This window comes from Mytilus californianus, unplaced genomic scaffold (assembly GCF_021869535.1).
Source record: "Mytilus californianus isolate M0D057914Y unplaced genomic scaffold, xbMytCali1.0.p SCAF_2, whole genome shotgun sequence".
Lineage (NCBI taxonomy): Eukaryota > Metazoa > Mollusca > Bivalvia > Mytilida > Mytilidae > Mytilus > Mytilus californianus.
The window spans coordinates 100910469-100929516 of NW_026262668.1; the positions used below are offsets into that span (position 1 = coordinate 100910469).

At 33.1% G+C, this 19048-nt stretch overlaps 1 protein-coding gene across 1 annotated transcript in view; it reads right to left on the bottom strand.

Moving 5' to 3' along the window:
• LOC127730583 (E3 ubiquitin-protein ligase UBR3-like) overlaps positions 1-19048 on the bottom strand; it is a 110338-nt gene that overhangs the window by 38499 nt on the left and 52791 nt on the right. Inside the window, exons 21-26 of the mRNA XM_052239035.1 lie at positions 12519-12616; positions 12096-12251; positions 10655-10788; positions 9339-9449; positions 7102-7296; positions 5406-5539 (exon numbers count right to left, since the gene is read on the bottom strand). Of these exons, the coding sequence (XP_052094995.1) occupies positions 5406-5539; positions 7102-7296; positions 9339-9449; positions 10655-10788; positions 12096-12251; positions 12519-12616 (828 nt within the window). The remainder of the gene's footprint in view (positions 1-5405; positions 5540-7101; positions 7297-9338; positions 9450-10654; positions 10789-12095; positions 12252-12518; positions 12617-19048) is intronic.

The window sequence follows — 19048 nt, forward strand, 5'->3', positions numbered from 1 at the left end:
TTCTTTGGAAAATTGACAATTTCTTAAATCTTGAGGGAAAAAAAATTGAACCCCCCAAAAAATTTGTTTTACCCCCCTCCAAAAAAATAATATTTGAAGAGAAATTTCTATTGAGGAAAAAAAAATTTAGTTAAATAGTAACTTCTAAAAATAAATTGACAGCTAGGACTTTGCAACCATAAAAACCCATTTAAATACATCATACAAGTATTAAAAATAGAAAATGACATCATAATCATGGCTAAAATTAAAAAAATCTTCATCAGCAACATTTAATAGTAATATCTAAAAATAAAATTCCTTCATCAGCATTTAAAAGTAACTTCTAAAAATAAATTGACAGCTAATCACCTCAAGAGAATACAACATTTCTTTATAACAAAACCACTGTAAGGGAGGTAACTCTAATGAAAAAGAATGCAAACAAAGAATAACCAATTCTGAGTATAAAAATTTATTACCACTGAACCCTTTGTTATACGCTATTATAATATAATATGTATTTAAATCACAGTATTTGATGTTTCTAGAAACAGCTAAAAAATATTTCATACTAGATCTAGCAAACAAATAGCAAAAAGTACCAACATAAAGAAACAAAGCTAAAGTTATTGTCCATTAACCAGGAAACCTTTGTTTTCCACCCTTTTTTGCCCCTTTTTCCTAAACAGATTGTGCCATAACTCCCCAAAGCCAATCCTAACCATCCCTTTGTGGTATGGGAACTTGTGGTACAATTTCAGACAATTCCATACACTGTTCCACAAGTTATTGTCTGGAAACTAGAAAAATGCTTATTTAGGCCCCTTTTCGACCCCTAATTCATAAACCTTAGGGACCATAACCCACAAAATCAATCCCAACCTTCCTTTTGTGGTTTCAAACCTTGTGTTTAAATTTCATATATTTATATTTACTTATACTAAAGTTATTGTCTGGATACCAAATGTCTTTGGATGACGCTGATGACGACGACGACGATGCTGACGACGACGTGATACCAATAAACAACCGCAAAAATTTTGCAGTCGTATAAAATGAAAAAAAAGAGTAAAATTTGTCATTTTTAAAAGGGCAATAACTCCAATAAGGAGTCATCGGACAATTCCTATATATTGTCTTAATTGTAGATCTTGTCTTGCTGATCATTTTTGCTTATTTAAGTTTCTGTTTATCTATTGTTATTGTCAAGATATAAGGCAAAAACGCAAAAAATTGGTAAAAATCGTCATCAAAGGGCAATAACTCTTATAAGGAGTCGACTGACGATTTCCACCATGTTGACTTATATGTAGAACTTGTCTTGCTGATCATTTTTGCATTTAAAATTTTCCTTTATCTATTATAGTTTTCAAGATAATAGACAAAAATGAAAAGAATGGTATAAAATTTGTCATTTAAGGGCAATAACTCCTATAAGAAGTCGTCTGACAGTTTTTACACATATAGACAATTGGTAGAGCTCAAAATTCTGAATATTTCTGCCCTTTCAGATTTTCTCTATATATAAGAGTTTTCAGAATAATAGACAAAACTTGCATTTTACCCCTATGTTCTATTTTCAGCCATGTCAGCCATCATGGTTGGCAGGCTGGGTCATCAGACACATTTTTAAACTATATACCCTAATGATGATTGCAGCTAAGTTTGGTTGAATTTGGCCCATTAGTTTCAGAGGAGAAGATTTTTGTAAAAGTAAGAAGACGACGGATGCCAAGTGATGAGAAAAGCTCACTTGGCACCTAGGGCCAGGTGAGCTAAAAAACAAAATATACTCTCTGTGCAAAAGTGGATGCATATGGAACCTAAATTCTACATACAATAGATTTTGCTTGAATATTTCCTTTCTTTGATTTAAACCAAGTAGAGGAAGAGGTACATTTTTTACTTCAATGTCCTAAATATAACCATAGGAGAAAAACTTTACTATATCAGGTTGATAACCAATTTCCCAATGTAAAATATCTAAGTACAAATAACTTGTTTATATGGATAATGATAAATGAAGACAACGCATTTCTATCTTTATTGTGTGAATTTTTAAGCTTAACTTTGCAGAAAGAAAACATAATTGTACTCAATTATAATGATAATCTACCTGGTAAAAAAGAAAATGTTAATGATAACAATCAGAGTTATCTCTCTTTATTCACGAACTGGACTTTTATGATTCATGCTTTATATGATGACTTTTATGTATGTTTCAATGTACTGTATCTAATTAAAATAATCAGAGTGAGCGGAGTGAGAAAGATTGGTATGAAAGTGTGAATGATCATGCTAAATTTTGTAATGCCGGAAAGGGCCCTGTGATTAGGAAATAAAGAATTTGATTTGAATTTGATTTGATTCAAAGCGAGTTAAACATGTATTGATTCAGATGAGGTAGTTCAAACAAGAAGCAGCTATTGCTGACTTATTATACCATAACAAAAGAATATGACAAACCAGCAGTAACACAATGTGTCAGTAGGTATAACACTACAAAATAACAAAAATGTGTCAGTAGGTATAACACTACAAAATAACAAAAATGTGTCAGTAGGTATAACACTACAAAATAACAAAAATGTGTCAGTAGGTATAACACTACAAAATAACAAAAATGTGTCAGTAGGTATAACACTACAAAATAACAAAAATGTGTCAGTAGGTGTAACACTACAAAATAACAAAAATGTGTCAGTAGGTGTAACACTACAAAATAACAAAAATGTGTCAGTAGGTATAACACTACAAAATAACAAAAATGTGTCAGTAGGTGTAACACTACAAAAGAACAAAAATGTGTCAGTAGGTATAACACTACAAAATAACAAAAATGTGTCAGTAGGTGTAACACTACAAAATAACAAAAATGTGGTGCCATATATCTAGGAGCTAGGAACTTTATATTGAGAAAAATGCTACAAAAATGTGGTGCCATATATCTAGGAGCTAGGAACTTTATATTGACAAAAATGCTACAAAAATGTGGTGCCATATATCTAGGAGCTAGGAACTTTATATTGAGTAAAATGCTACAAAAATGTGGTGACATATATCTAGGAGCTAGGAACTTCATATTGACAAAAATGCTACAAAAATGTGGTGCCATATATCTAGGAGCTAGGAACTTTATATTGACAAAAATGCTACAAAAATGTGGTGCCATATATCTAGAAGCTAGGAACTTTATATTGACAAAAATGCTACAAAAATGTGGTGCCATATATCTAGAAGCTAGGAACTTTATATTGACAAAAATGCTACAAAAATGTGGTGCCATATATTTTGAAGCTAGGAACTTTATATTGACAAAAATGCTACAAAAATGTGGTGCCATATATCTAGAAGCTAGGAACTTTATATTGACAAAAATGCTACAAAAATGTGGTGCCATATATCTAGAAGCTAGGAACTTTATATTGACAAAAATGCAACAAAGATGGAGACAGATGGATGGAGAGGCAGAGGTTAACCAGTCTACACGTCTTTTGGAGCAGAGGTATTTACTTACAGGTTACTGTACTTATCCTTATACTGTATATCAGGTTTTTTTCGTGTGTGTTTAATTTTCGCTTTCTTTGCGGCACCTAAAGAAACGTGTAAATTTCCTTGCATATTCCTTGATTTATCCCTGTCTAAACGTTTCATATATTATACTGTTAATTGTCAAGTTTACACGAAATTGATATGCAAACTCATTTCACCCTAAAGGTGAATTTACAAGATCTTTAAAATCAGTCTTTTGTGTTTCGACAGATCACAAAAGTGTGCATCATTAATTAAGATCTCTGTTTTCATAATAATTAAATTGACTAATCATACATGTCATCCAATTGTGACAACACAGCAATCAGTGACATGTCCAAAAACGTAACTTTAATTAGCGTCAATTTACCAATTGAGTGTTGTCATAACTCAAACATTACATGTATTTTAGTTTGAAGTACTCGTATTTATTTGATATCGATTCTCTGTCAGTCAATCTAGTTTGTGTTGTTTATATCTCTAACAATTCAATATGGTGATTTTTTCGCGTTTCTTTTCCCATTCAGCGAAAATTATACACAGTGAAAATTTAACGTCCATTCTGTCATCAAATCGCCAAAAAATGCTGAAGCAAAAAACCTGATATACAGTATGCAGTATACAGGAGGAAAAATTGTATTCATTGGATGATACTTAATTTTGTAGTTTTGACAAATTTTGCATACAAGCCTTTAGAATATTTGTACTTACCTGGTAGATGAACACTTAAATATGTGGTTCACTGTGACCCATTAAAACCATGAAAAATTATTAACCCCACAAATAATAATTAAAGAACCTTAGTGAGCACGCTCACATACCCCACGTCCCCACATTGTCATTGGAGAAATTAAATAAGTGTAACAAAAAAAAATTGTATAAGAAAAAATATTGAATAATAATTTCCTGTCAATATGCACATCTACATAGTATGTCCTTCTTATCTACAAAATTTCATGAAATTCTGTTGTGTGGTTTCAGAAGAGTGGAGATGACAAACTGTTGCAGAAGTACATTGAAGCAAATAAGTTCAAAGGGGCGTAACTCCTAGAAAAAAAATGAATCGTGATTTCCTGTCGATATGCACATCTACGTAGTATGTTCTTATTATCTACAAAGTTTCATGAAATTCTGTTGTGTGGTTTCAGAGGAGTTGAGATGACAAACTGTTGAAGTTGTACCTTAAAGCAAATAAGTTCAAAGGGGTGTAACTCCTAGAAAAAAAATTGAATCGTAATTTCCTGTCGACATGCACATCTACATAGTATGTCCTTATTATCTTAAAAGGTTTCATGAAATTCTGTTGTGTAGTTCAGAGGAGTTGCGATGACAAACTGTTGCAGTAGTACATTAAAGTAAATAAGTTCAAAGGGGCGTAACTCCTAGAAAAAAAATTGAATCGTAATTTCCTGTCGATATGCACATCTAAATAGTATGTCCTTATTATCTAAAAAGGTTTCATGAAATTCTGTTGTGTGGTTTCAAAGGAGTTGCGATGACAAACTGTTGCAGTAGTACATTGAAGCAAATAAGTTCAAAGGGGCGTAACTCCTAGAAAAAAAATTGAATCGTAATTTCCTGTCGATATGCACAACTACATAATATGTCCTTTTTATCTAAAAAGGTTTCGTGAAATTCTGTTGTGTGGTTTGAGAGGAGTTGCGATGACAAGAAACAGGACTGACGGACGGACGGGTCAAAAACATTATACCCTCCGCAACTCGTTGCGTGGGGTATAATAAATTCACAGTACAATTAGTGATTCTCTTAAATGACTAAGTCACACTCTTTAACAAATTGTTGACACATCAACCTCAATCCTGGGAACAGCAAGCTCATGTAAAGCTTCCATGACTTTGTTACAGGTAAGACAAAAATTGTATGTTCCTTACCTGGCTACAGAACACACAAACAGTAACACACTCTCTGATGTGTGTGAGTTTGTATAAGTTTTAAAGACACTGTATGTTGTGTTGGTGAGATCTTCCATTACACTACCCATGGTCTTGGTAACTGCTGAAGATCTCTGGAAAAAATTAGAAAGTCTTATTCATATTTTTAATATTAATGTAAAATGAGTGCAATACAAAAGGAAGGTGGTGAGTTAGTGAATTTTTAATGAAAAATGGACAGTAATTTAACATCATACTAAATAGTTTTGTTATACACATATGCACTTTAATGGTACTACAATCTGTCAATATCTTTATTTTGGCATTGCACAAAGTTCATGTTTTTTCTCTGACTGTTAATGACGTCTTTACACTAAATCCATTGGATGTTGGATGTGTACTGATTGATATTCTAGTCTTAGATACATTAATTATTAATTGTTATTGCCTTTGAACTAGCTGTCAGTAACTGCGATTACTCTCAGATCTGTACTTTGTGTCCTTTTTGTTGTTAGGGATGAGGGATGGATAAATACCCTGCCAAGTCCAGTCTGTGTTTATGTTTGATGTTTTTCTGCTTTGTATCGATCTGATGAGTTAAGCCTTTTTCAACTGATTTTATAGTTTTTTCTTATGTTGTTCTGTTACACCACTGTTCAAGGTTAGGGGGAGGATTGAGCACTCACAAACATGTTTAACCCCGCCATATTCTTTATGTGCATGTCCAAAGTCAGGAGCCTGTAGTTCAGAGGTTGTCATTGGTTCATGTCTGTCATATTTGTTTTTGTTAATTGTTTTGACATAAATTAGGCCATTAGGTTTCTCAATTGAATTGTTTCATATTTTTCATGTCGGGGCCATTTATAGCCAACTATACGGTATGGGTTTTTCTCATTGTTGAAGGCCGTACAGTTGCCTATAATTGCTTACATCCACTTTATTTGAACTTTGGTGGATATTTGTCTCATTGGTAATCATACCTCATCTCCTTATTTTTATATTGAAAAAAAATCATTTACTGTGGATTCATTTATTTTTTGTGGGTTCCAATTTTCATGGATTGAGGAAAAATTGTATTTTCCTGGATATCTGATTTCATGGTTTTTCTCAAAGTCTGCATACAAGCCTACAGAAATCTTGTACTTGTTGAAATTTATATTTGAAGTTCAAAATCCATGAAAATTGGAATTAAAAAAACAGCCAACTTTTTATAAATATAAACTCATTTCTTAAACCATTTCATATCAAAATTTATCATGAAAAAAATCTATTAAAAAAAAATACCTGTAAAAATAAAATTTGAAAGTTCTGAAACTTAAGCTGAAAGAAAAACAAGAGTGCACATGCAGGAATGTGTAGCCTGTTTTACTTATGATTGAATTCATGTTGAAGGTCTGTAATATAAAAGTTTTACTACAAGTATCACATAAACTTAACTTTATCAATGATCCATGAAAATGAAGCCAGGGTCAGATGAACCATGCCAGACACCTACAAATAACTTCCTTTAGACACAAAATTACATTCTGCCTATCTTTTTTTTTTTGCTGTAATATCTATGAAAGTGTAAAAATGACCTACATGGGTGTACATTAAAATAGTAGTGGTAAACAGGTCTGATGTTTTGATGTAGGTATATAGTATTCACAAGCTCCAAACAAACAAAATATATAAAGTATGTGATTTGTATACTTACAGGTGTTATAGGCCGAGTAACCATCATCTCAGCTATATCCTTCACCATCTGTACTTTATCCTTTGTAACAGGTTTAACTAGTGTGTATCGACTCTCTTCAGGAATTATGGGAATGACGGAGTTGGCTAACTGCCGACATAATGGACACCAATATTCCCCTTTGTTTACTGCCAAGTTCTGTGTTAACTGCTGTGTCTAAAATGATTTTTAATAGAATACAGAAATTATGAAAAATATTATTTACTTGTATGCAATTTGTATACCTATTAAACTATTTTTAAACTGTGTTCATGCTAGCAACTTGTAAATTACCAATGGACTTATCATTATAAAAAAAGGCATAAAGCAATGTTTATAACATTATTTCTTATACTAAAAACTGAAAGCATACCCCAATGAAGCTTTATAAAATTCAATTAGACTTATATCACAGACTTATGCCAAGAAATAGGCCTCATGTAATATTTGATTCATGTATGTAACAGTTCTCATATTAACCCAGCCCATACAAAACCTGAATGTAGATGTAAGAAGTGGCCACATGCCACTAACTGTACTCACCCTCAGTGATGCCACATAAGAACTGTGACATTCTAGATGTAAGAAGTGGTGACTTGCCACTAACAGTACTCACCCTCAGTGATGCCACATAAGAACTGTGACATTCTAGATGTAAGAAGTGGTGACTTGCCACTAACAGTACTCACCCTCAGTGATGCCACATAAGAACTGTGACAGTCTAGATGTAAGTAGTGGCCACTTGTCACTAACAATACTCATCCTCAGTGATGCCACATAATAACTGTGAAAGTTTAGATGTAAGAAGTGGTGACTTGTCACTAACAGTACTCACCCTCAGTGATGCCACATAAGAACTGTGACAGTCTAGATGTAAGAAGTGGTGACTTGTCACTAACAGTACTCACCTTCAGTGATGCCACATAAGAACTGCAACAGTCTAGATGTAAGAAGTGGTGACTTGTCACTAACAGTACTCACCCTCAGTGATGCCACATAAGAACTGTGATAGTCTAAATGTAAAAAATGGTCACTTGTCACTAACAATACTCACCCTCAGTGATGCCACATAAGAACTCTGACAGTCTAGATGTAAGTATTGGCCACTTGTCACTAACAATACTCACCCTCAGTGATGCCACATAAGAACTGTGACAGTCTAGATGTAAGTAGTGGCCACATGCCACTAACAGAACTCACCCTCAGTGATGCCACATAAGAACTGTGACAGTCTATATGTAAGAAGTGGTCACTTGTCACTAACAGAACTCACCCTCAGTGATGCCACATAAGAACTGTGACAGTCTACATCTAAGAAGTGGTGACTTGTCACTAACAGTACTCACCCTCAGTGATGCTACATAAGAACTGTGACAGTCTAGATGTAAGTAGTGGACACATGCAACTAACAGTACTCACCCTCAGTGATGCCACATAAGAATTGTGACAGTCTAGATGTAAGAAGTGGTGACTTGCCACTAACAGTACTCACCCTCAGTGATGCCACATAAGAACTGTGACAGTCTAGATGTAAGAAGTGGTGACTTGTCACTAACAGTACTCACCCTCAGTGATGCCACATAAGAACTGTGACAGTAAGTAAGAATTGGTCACTTGTCACTAACAATACTCACCCTCAGTGATGCCACATAAGAACTGTGACAGTCTAGATGTAAGAAGTGGTGACTTGTCACTAACAGTACTCACCCTCAGTGATGCCACATAAGAACTGTGACAGTCTAGATGTAAGAAGTGGTGACTAGTCACTAACAGTACTCACCCTCAGTGATGGCATATAAGAACTGTGACCAGTCTAGATGTAAGCAGTGGCCACATGTCACTAACAATACCCACCCTCAGTGATGCCACACAAGAACTGTGATATTCTAGGTGTAAGAAGCAGTGACTTGTCACTAACTGTACTCACCCTCAGTGATGCCACATAAGAACTGTGACAGTCTAGGTGTAAGAAGCGGTGACTTGTCACTAACTGTACTCACCCTCAGTGATGCCACATAAGAACTGTGACAGTCTAGATGTAAGCAGTGGCCACATGTCACTAACAGTACTCACTCTCAGTGATGCCACATAAGAACTGTGATAGTCTAGATATAAGTAATGTCCATATGCCACTAACAATACTCACCCTCAGTGATGTCACATAAGAACTGTGAAAGTCTAGATGTAAGTAGTGGTCACTTGTCACTTACAATACTCACCCTCAGTGATGCCACATAAGAACTGTGACAGTCTAGATGTAAGTAGTGGCCACATGTCTGTACTAACACTCCTCCCTCCCAGCCAATGTTGATGGACATCTGACAGGAAGTCTGAAAAAACAATCACTCTCTATGTTTCATTATGTGGCTTTAATCAAACTCATTGAATGATATAAGTTCAATCTATTACTCTGTCACCAGTCTATTGTTCTTACTATAGATTATTTTTAAGAATTCACATTGGATTGATGTTAACTTTCCTCTCAAAACTAATGTCAATTGCTTGGATCAAATTTGCACATCTTTCTTCAATAACAATTGTGTCATGAAGTCTGTGCTTTATACAACACCACAAAGGGAGCTCTCATGCCAGTTTTTAAAACTTACAAACTTAAACCAGATAACTGATTATTTTAAAAATATCAAATTCAAATTGTATTTGTCTCATCCTACTTCTTTCAATAATATAAAATATATATCCTGTCTAGATTTTCTTTGTTTTTTTCATTGTTTTCTATTTTTTGTTTTTCTTATTTTTTACGGGGTATTATTTGTGAACCATACGAATATAAAAAGAATCTATGAATTTGGACACATTCGCCAACTTAAATGACCATTTCAAGTAAAAATACTGTGTAGTTTAATATTTTCAACATAAATAGAATGCTATTTTTAGTTTTCTATTCATGAATGCCTATGAATGTTCTATTATCTTTAGTTTTGTTATACATCACAGAAAAGATACAAATTTTAATAATAATCACACCCTATGGTCCTCAAAGGCATTTTTCCTAACAAAATAAATCACCAATTAATTAATTCATAAAACAATAACAATATGTGCAAGTTAAGAATCTCATACAGAGTTGTAGAAAACATGATAAGATTACGCAGATACCCTTTGAGTACCCATAAGGTAATGAGAATGACTTAGGATAGACACATCCCTCCACTTATCTGTGTTTAGCCATATGGTTCAAATGTTGTGTCAGAAACTGATTTTTAAAAATGACAATGGATAGGACAATCTATTATATACAAAGACACAATACATAAACCAACACATTCATTTAATTTAGGGTTAAGGTTCATTTACGGCTACAGTTAATTTAGGGTTTGTTCTAGGTTAGGGTTAGGTTTTAGGGTTAGATGTGGGTAAGGGTTAGGTTTAGGGTTAGTTTGGATAACTTTATATGGGTTCAGACCCCTAAGTAATAATAATGTCAAAGATTTGAAATATATTTATATCAGATATGAATCATCAACGACTCCTTCCATGAAATATAAGGTGATCTATCAACACATTTACTACAAACCTCATCAAAATGTTCAAACAATGTCTTCAATCTTTTCCTATGCATAGAAGCACATGTGACAGGATGGAACTTAAACTTCCCTCCATCCACTGGAAGTTCTATAGGTGTGTCTGTCTGTAATCTATGACCAAGTACTGTAATCAAAGTTACTGCGTTATTTTTATTGTGTAAAACAAGAGAAGCAGATAATTTTTAATCTCTATACAAATAAGTCATGGTTATTGGACAAAAATCTTGTAAATAAAATCCACATAGCCATCTAGTTGTGAAATTATATTTTCAAAGTAAATTTCTATAAATATCATTGATGATTTAAAATTTATTTGTCAAATTCTTATTCAAAGTTATTTTTGATGACCAATCTTCAGAATTCTGAACATCCCTGTTCTAAATATTGGAGTTATCTCCAAACTCTTGATTGATCAATATAAGATCAATTTTTAAGGTCATTCACAAAAACTCGGAAAATAAATTCTCTTATTGTCGTGAATGATGTGGTTTTCAATTTCAGTTTATTCCAATTATTCCCTTGGAAACATATAAATACCACTTTTTTTCAATATTTATAAAAAATTTGTAAGGGTTCCACGGAACCCAGTGTCTCGCCTACTTTTGCTGTTGTCTATGTTTTCAGTGTGATGGGGGAATGCACATAATAGATTTACAGTTAATGAAAAAAAACGTTTGAAATGTATGAAAAAAGTTATGCTTGTAAAAAATGAATACAGTATGCAATCAAATCTATAGATTTATAAAAGAGTTGAAACATAAATTTATTGAATGAACAAATGATAAAGAAGATAATTTTTACAAAATTTCCTTCTAGATACTAGTTTTTGATCATAAACAAGCTTCTGTCCAAGTTTGATACAAATCCAGGATAGTTTAAGAAAGTTATTAAAATTTTAAAACTTTAACTACAGAGTGAATGTAATGTTAACTGGCAGAAAAACTAAGTCCATTTATAAGTAAAATACGGATAAACAGGATTTTTTTTTTATACAAAATTTACTTCTTGATACTATCTTATCACCATAAACAAGCTTCTGTCCAAGTCTGGTACAAATCCAGGATAGTTTAAGAAAGTTATTAAAATTTTTAAAACTTTAACAACAGAGTGAATGTAATGTTAAATGGCAGAAAAACTAAGTCCATTTATAAGTAAAATATGGATAAACAGGATTTTTTTTTACAAAATTTACTTCTTGATACTATCTTATCACCATAAATAAGCTTCTGTCCAAGTCTGGTACAAATCCAGGATAGTTTAAGAAAGTTATTAAAATTTCAAAAACTTTAACCACAGAGTGAATATTTGTGGATGCCGCCACCAACGACGACGGAATGTAGGATCACTATGTCTGGCTTTTGCGACAAAAGTCGCAGGCTCGACAAAAATGCGAAACTGTTAGATAGAACATGCATAAATAATGTAACACACCACTTGTTGCTTGCATCAACACTACCAAACCAATGGTTTTGTCTTCAGTAGAGGGACTACTGTGACCACATATAACACACTCATACTCCTTTTCTATACCAGCAGTAAAGGAACCAGTCTGTGATTCTGATGACGAACTAGGTTTAGTGTCATCATCTGAAATAAAAAAAACAATGTAATAATGGCTGGGTTTCTTTGCTTAGATTATACAATTTATATCATTTGAAAAAAAGACAAATACTTGGGAAAATGATAGTTTTAGGGTGAAGAGACTTTTCTTTCAACACACCATTTGATTTTAATATATCTTTACTGGCACACACACACACAATTTGATCTATCATATTTGTTTTCAACATGATATAAAATTTCTTTTTCGAATCAGTTTATTTTGACTGAGATGAGACATCAAACAACATTTACCAGATATATCTGCTTCTTTATTTTGTTCCATGAAGGCTTTCTGTTTGTTTGCAAATTGTTCCATAAGTTTCTTTTGTCTTTCTTTGGCCTTTCTCCTTCTGAAAAATTACCGATTATTGCTATTTGACAATGCTATACATTAAATAGGAAACAAAAGAAACTACTTGATAAATTGCATGCATATATTGGTGATTTTGAATCTGTTCAAAGTTTTGATTTTTCTACCCTATATACCACTTTGCCTCATATTCTTATTAAGAAAAAATTCACACACCTAATTAGATGGGCATTTAAAAAGTCGTAATGCGAATACATATGTTCAAACTCTTTTAGGTCATTTTTTAGTAGCAACAAACAAAAGAGCTATGTAAATTGGACATGCTTTGATACTATATCTGCCCTTGAATTTTTACTTGACAACATTTTTGTTCGCTTTGGAGATTCCGTATATCGTCAAGTTATCGGAATTCCAATGGGGACTAACTGTGCACCACTTATTGCGGACCTGTTTTTGTATTGTTATGAGTTCCCATTTATGACTCAAATCAGCAAAGACCCATCGAAACAACATCTGATACAAAAATTTAACAATACTTTTAGATATTTGGATAATATATTGGCTCTCAATAATGACGACTTCAGTATGTATACTAAAGAAATTTATCCTGTTGAACTTACTTTAAATAAAGCTAATACTAACAATGACCACTGTCCTTTCCTCGATCTTGATATCTATATCACTAACGGGAAGCTTAATACAAAAATTTATGATAAAAGAGATGATTTTTCATTTCCTATCGTTAATTATCCATTTTTAGATGGTGACGTTCCCTTGTCACCATCCTATGGTGTTCATATATCTCAACTTGTACGATTCGCTCGTGTATGTAACAACGAATTAGATTTAAGCGAGAGAAATTTATGTATTACTGAAAAATTATTACACCAGGGTTTTCGATATCATAAACTAGTCAAAACATTTACTAAATTTTATCATCGGTATAAGGACATCATTCGTAAATATAACTCAACATGCAGACATTTTATACGTTCGGGTATTTCACATCCAATCTTTTATGGTAATATTCTTTACAAAGCACAAAAAAGTCAGTATTCACCTCAAAAGCTAACAAAACCTTTAAACAGACTTATTAAGAAGGGATATAGTTACGATACTGTTGTCAGGTCATTAAAGATTGCATATTTTGGCTTTAATATTGATTCACTTATAGGGTCTTTGCATCGGAATTAAACATATTTATTCTAAAACCAGTTGTTGGGATGACACGGGTTATGTTCTCATATATTTTATGATGGTATAATACTAAACCCCTAACAGGAGGGATTGTGCCTGATATTCATATGATGAAGACATAATCTTTCAATCAGTTTAATTGAAGTCTGGAGCTGGCATGTCAGTAACTGCTAGTAGTCTGTTGTTATTTATGTATTATTGTCATTTTGTTTATTTTCTTTTGTTTCTATTTCTGACATCAGACTCAGACTTCTCTTAAACTGAGTTTTACTGTGCGTACTGTTGTACGTTTGTTTTTTCTACATTGGCTAGAGGTATAGGGGGAGGGTTGAGATCTCAAAGAACATGTTTAACCCCGCCACATTTTTGCGCCTGTCCCAAGTATGGAGCCTCTGGCCTTTGTTAGTCTTGTATCATTTTTAATTTTAGTTTCTTGTGTATAATTTGGAGTTTAGCATGATGTCCATTATCACTGAACTACTATACATATTTGTTTAGGGGCCAGCTGAAGGACGCCTCCAGGTGCAGGAGTTTCTCGCTGCATTGAAGACCCATTGGTGGCCTTCGGCTGTTGTCTGCTCTATGGTCGGGTTGTTGTCTCTTTGACACATTCCCCATTTCCATTCTCAATTTTATTACTTTCATAAAACAAGAGGCTCATGAGAGCCTGATATCGCTCACCTGGCTGTAATTTCAGTTTCAGGCATTTGACCTATTTGTAGATCTTACTTTGCTGAACAATTTTGTCATTTACACTTTCTCTCTTTCTATAATAATATTAATATAATACATAACTCAAAACTGTAAAATTTCCTAAAAATTAACTATTTTTGGACAGTAACCCAACAATAAGTTGTCCTATTGGTCTGAAGATTACTTGACAAGTAGATCTAAACCTGTTTAACACTTTCACCTATGTCAGTTTTGCTCTTACTGCTTTAGTTTTTGAGATGAAAGCCAAAAACTTCATTTGACCCCTATGTTCTATTTTAAGAAACTGCCGCCATGTTTTTGAATGGATCAAATCCCCAAATACAATCTATAAACTAGATACCCTAAGGAACATTCAATTAGTTTTTAAGTACTTGGCAAAATAGTTTCAGAGAAGAAGATTTTTGAAAAAGTAATTGGACTTTCACAAAAAATGTAAAAAAATAAGGATAATAACTCCTCAAGGGGTCAATTGAGTATTTTGATCATGTTGACTTATTTGTAGATCTTATTTGATGAACATTTATTGCCATTTATACTTTCTCTCTATCTATTATAATATTAAAGAAAATTACCAAAAACAGTAAAATTTAATAAAAAATAAACTATTTCCAACAATAACCCAACAATGGGTTGTCGAACTCGTTGAAAATTTCACAACAGATAGATCATGGCCCATTTATCACTTTTGATCTAACTGCTGTAGTTTTTGAGATATATGCCAAAAACTGCTTTTGTCCCCTATGTTCTATTTTTAGCCATGGCGGCCATGTTTGTTGATGGATCCAAACTTCGGATACAAATTAGAAACTAGATACCCTAAGGAGCATTCAGTAAAAGTTTGGAAGTATTTGGCTCAGTAGTTTCAGAGAAGAAGATTTTTGAAAAAGTAATAGACTTGCACAAAAAAATGTAAACAATAAACGTTTCAAGTGCAATAACTCCTTAAGGAGTCAATTATTTTGATCATTTGACTTATTAGTAGATCTTACTTAGCTGAACATTTTTGCTATTTACACTTTCTCTCTATCTATTATAATATTAAAGATAACAACCAAAAACAGTAAAATTTCATAAAAATAAACTATTTCGGACAGTAACCCTACAATGGGTCCACTTGGTCTGAAAATTTCATAGCAGATAGATCTTGACATATCAATCACTTTAACTACGTGTCACTTTTGCTCTAACTGCTATAGTTTCTGAGTGAGATAAAAGCCAAAAAAATGCATTTGACCCCTATGTTCTAATTTTAGCCATGGCGGCCATGTTTGTTAATGCATCAAAACTTCGGATACAATTTATAAACTAGTTACCCTAAGGAACATTCAGTTAAAGTTTAGAAGTATGAGGCCCAGAAGTTTCAGAGGAGAAGATTTTTAAATGTTAGCAAACATGATGGACAAATTGTGTAAAATTGTCCTTAAAGGGTAATAACTCCTTAAGGGGTCAATTGACAATTTAAAACTTTTTTTTGTTGATCTTACTTTGCTGAACATTTTTGCTGTTTACAGTCAATAATATTCAAGATAACCCAAAATTTCCTTAAAATTACCAATTTAGTGGCAGCAACCCAACAATGGGTTGTTCGATTCGTCTGAAAAATTTCAGGGCTGATAGATCTTGACCTATTAAACATTTTTACCACATGTCAGATTTGCTCTAAATGCTTTAGTCTTTGAGATATAAGCCAAAAACTGTATTTGACCCCTGTGTTCTATTTTTAGCCATGGCTGCCATGTTTGTTGATGGATCAAAACTTGGGATAAAATTTATAAACTAGATACACTAAGGAACACTCAGTTTAAGTTTGAAGGTATTTGGCCCAGTAGTTTCAGAGTACAAGATTCTTGAAATAGTTTACGACGATGACAGACACCAAGTGATGGCATAAGCTCACATGGGGCCCAAAGGTGGCCCCCGTGTGCTAAAAAAGAATATAAAACAAGAGGCTCTCAAGAGGCTGAATTGCTCACCTGAATTTCAGAGGACAAGATTTTTAAATGTTAGCAAACTTGATGAACAAATTGTATAAAATTGTCTTTAAAGGGCAATAACTCCTTAATGGGTCAATTGACAATTTTGGTCATATTAACTTTTTTGTAGATCTTACTTTGCTGAACATTATTGCTGCTTACAGTTTATATATGTCTATAATAATATTCAAAATAATAACAAATAAAATGCTCCGCAGGGCGCAGCTTGATACGACCGCAGAGGTCGAACCCTGAACAGTTGGGGCAAGTATGGACACAACATTCAAGCTTGATACAGCTCTGAATTTGGATTGTGATTAAATATTTGACACAGAATAGGTTTCTGACACAGAATGAATGTGGTCTAAGAACTTAAAAATTTTAAATTGGACATTCACCTATTATGGTCCAATATCCAAAATCTAAATACATGGTTAGATTCAGCATATCAAAGAACCCAAAGAATTCAATTTTTGATGAAATCAAACAAAGTTTAATTTTGGACCCTTTTGATCTCAATGTGGACAAAAATGATAACAGGGCCCAAAAATCAAAAATCTAAATACATGGTTAGATTCAGCATATCAAAGAACCCCATATATTCAATTTTTGTTGAAATCAAACAAAGTTTAATTTTGGACCCCGATTTGGACCAACTTGAAAACTGGGCCCATAATCAAAAATCTAAATACATGTTTAGATTCAGCATATCAAAGAACCCTAAAAATTCAATTTTTGTTAAAATCAAACTAAGTTTAATTTTGGACCCTTTGGACCTTTATGTAGACCAATTTGAAAACGGAACCAAAAATTAAGAATCTAAATACACGGTTAGATTCGGCATATCAAAGAACCCCAATAATTCAATTTTTGATGAAATCAAACAAAGTTAAATTTTGGACCCTTTGGACTTCAATGTGGACCAATTTAAAAACGGGGCCCAAAATCCAAAAACTTAATACACGGTTAGATTCAGCATATTACAGAACCCCATATATTCAATTTTTGTTGAAATCAAACAAAGTTTAATTTTGGACCCCGATTTGGACCAACTTGAAAACTGGGCCCATAATCAAAAATCTAAATACATGGTTAGATTCAGCATATCAAAGAACCCCATATATTCAATTTTTGTTGAAATCAAACAAAGTTTAATTTTGGACCCCGATTTGGACCAACTTGAAAACTGGGCCCATAATCAAAAATCTAAATACATGGTTAGATTCAGCATATCAAAGAACCCCATATATTCAATTTTTGATGAAATCAAACAAAGTTTAATTTTGGACCCTTTTGATCTCAATGTGGACAAAGTTGATAACGGGGCCCAACAATCAAAAATCTAAATACATGGTTAGATTCAGCATATCAAAGAACCCCATATATTCAATTTTTGTTGAAATCAAACAAAGTTTAATTTTGGACCCCGATTTGGACCAACTTGAAAACTGGGCCCATAATCAAAAATCTAAATACATGGTTAGATTCAGCATATCAAAGAACCCCATATATTCAATTTTTGTTGAAATCAAACAAAGTTTAATTTTGGACCCCGATTTGGACCAACTCAAAAACTGGGCCCATAATCAAAAATCTAAATACATGGTCAGATTCAGCATATCAAAGAACCCCATATATTCAATTTTTGTTGAAATCAAACTAAGTTTAATTTTGGACCCTTTGGACCTTTATGTAGACCAATTTGAAAACAGAACCAAAAATTAAGAATCTAAATACACGGTTAGATTCGGAATATCAAAGAACCCCAATAATTCAATTTTTGATGAAATCAAACAAAGTAAAATTTTGGACCCTTTGGACCTCAATGTGGACCAATTTAAAAACGGGGCCCAAAATCCAAAAACTTAATACACGGTTAGATTCAGCATATTAAAGAACCCCAAGAATTCAAGAATAAAACCCCATTGAAATTGATCAAGAAATAAGCAATTTATACGAAGTATCTTCTTTTGCACAATACTGTGCAATTGATTATTTCTTGCTATTGCGCAATACTGTACAATTGACAATTTCTTGCTATTGCGCAATATTGTGCTATTGGATATTTCTTGCTATTGCGCAATACTGTGCAATTGAAGATTTCTTGCTATTGCGCAATACTGTGCAATTGAAGATTTCTTGCTATTGTGCAATACTGTGCAATTGAAAATTTCTTGCTATTGCACAATACTTATTATATAATAATTTACACATCCTGTTTGGTGTGTATCTCCTACCATATCATTATTATTTGCTTTTAAATATAAATCAGAAATAACCAACTTAAAATGGAAAATTTTAAAAGAAAAAAAAAAATCCCCCCCCAAAATTTTTTGAACCCCCTTATGATTCATCACCCCCAAACTCAATCTCAGCCTTCCCTTTGTGGTATGGTACCTTGCAGTACAATTTCAGAGAGATCCATACACTTGAACACAAGTTATTGTCTGGAAACTAGAAAAATGCTTATTTTTGGCCCCTTTTTGGCCCCCAATTCCTAAACGTTTCGGGCAATTACCCCCAAACTCAATTCCAGCTTTCCCTTTGTGATATGGAACCTTGTAGTACAATTTCAGAAATATCCAAAC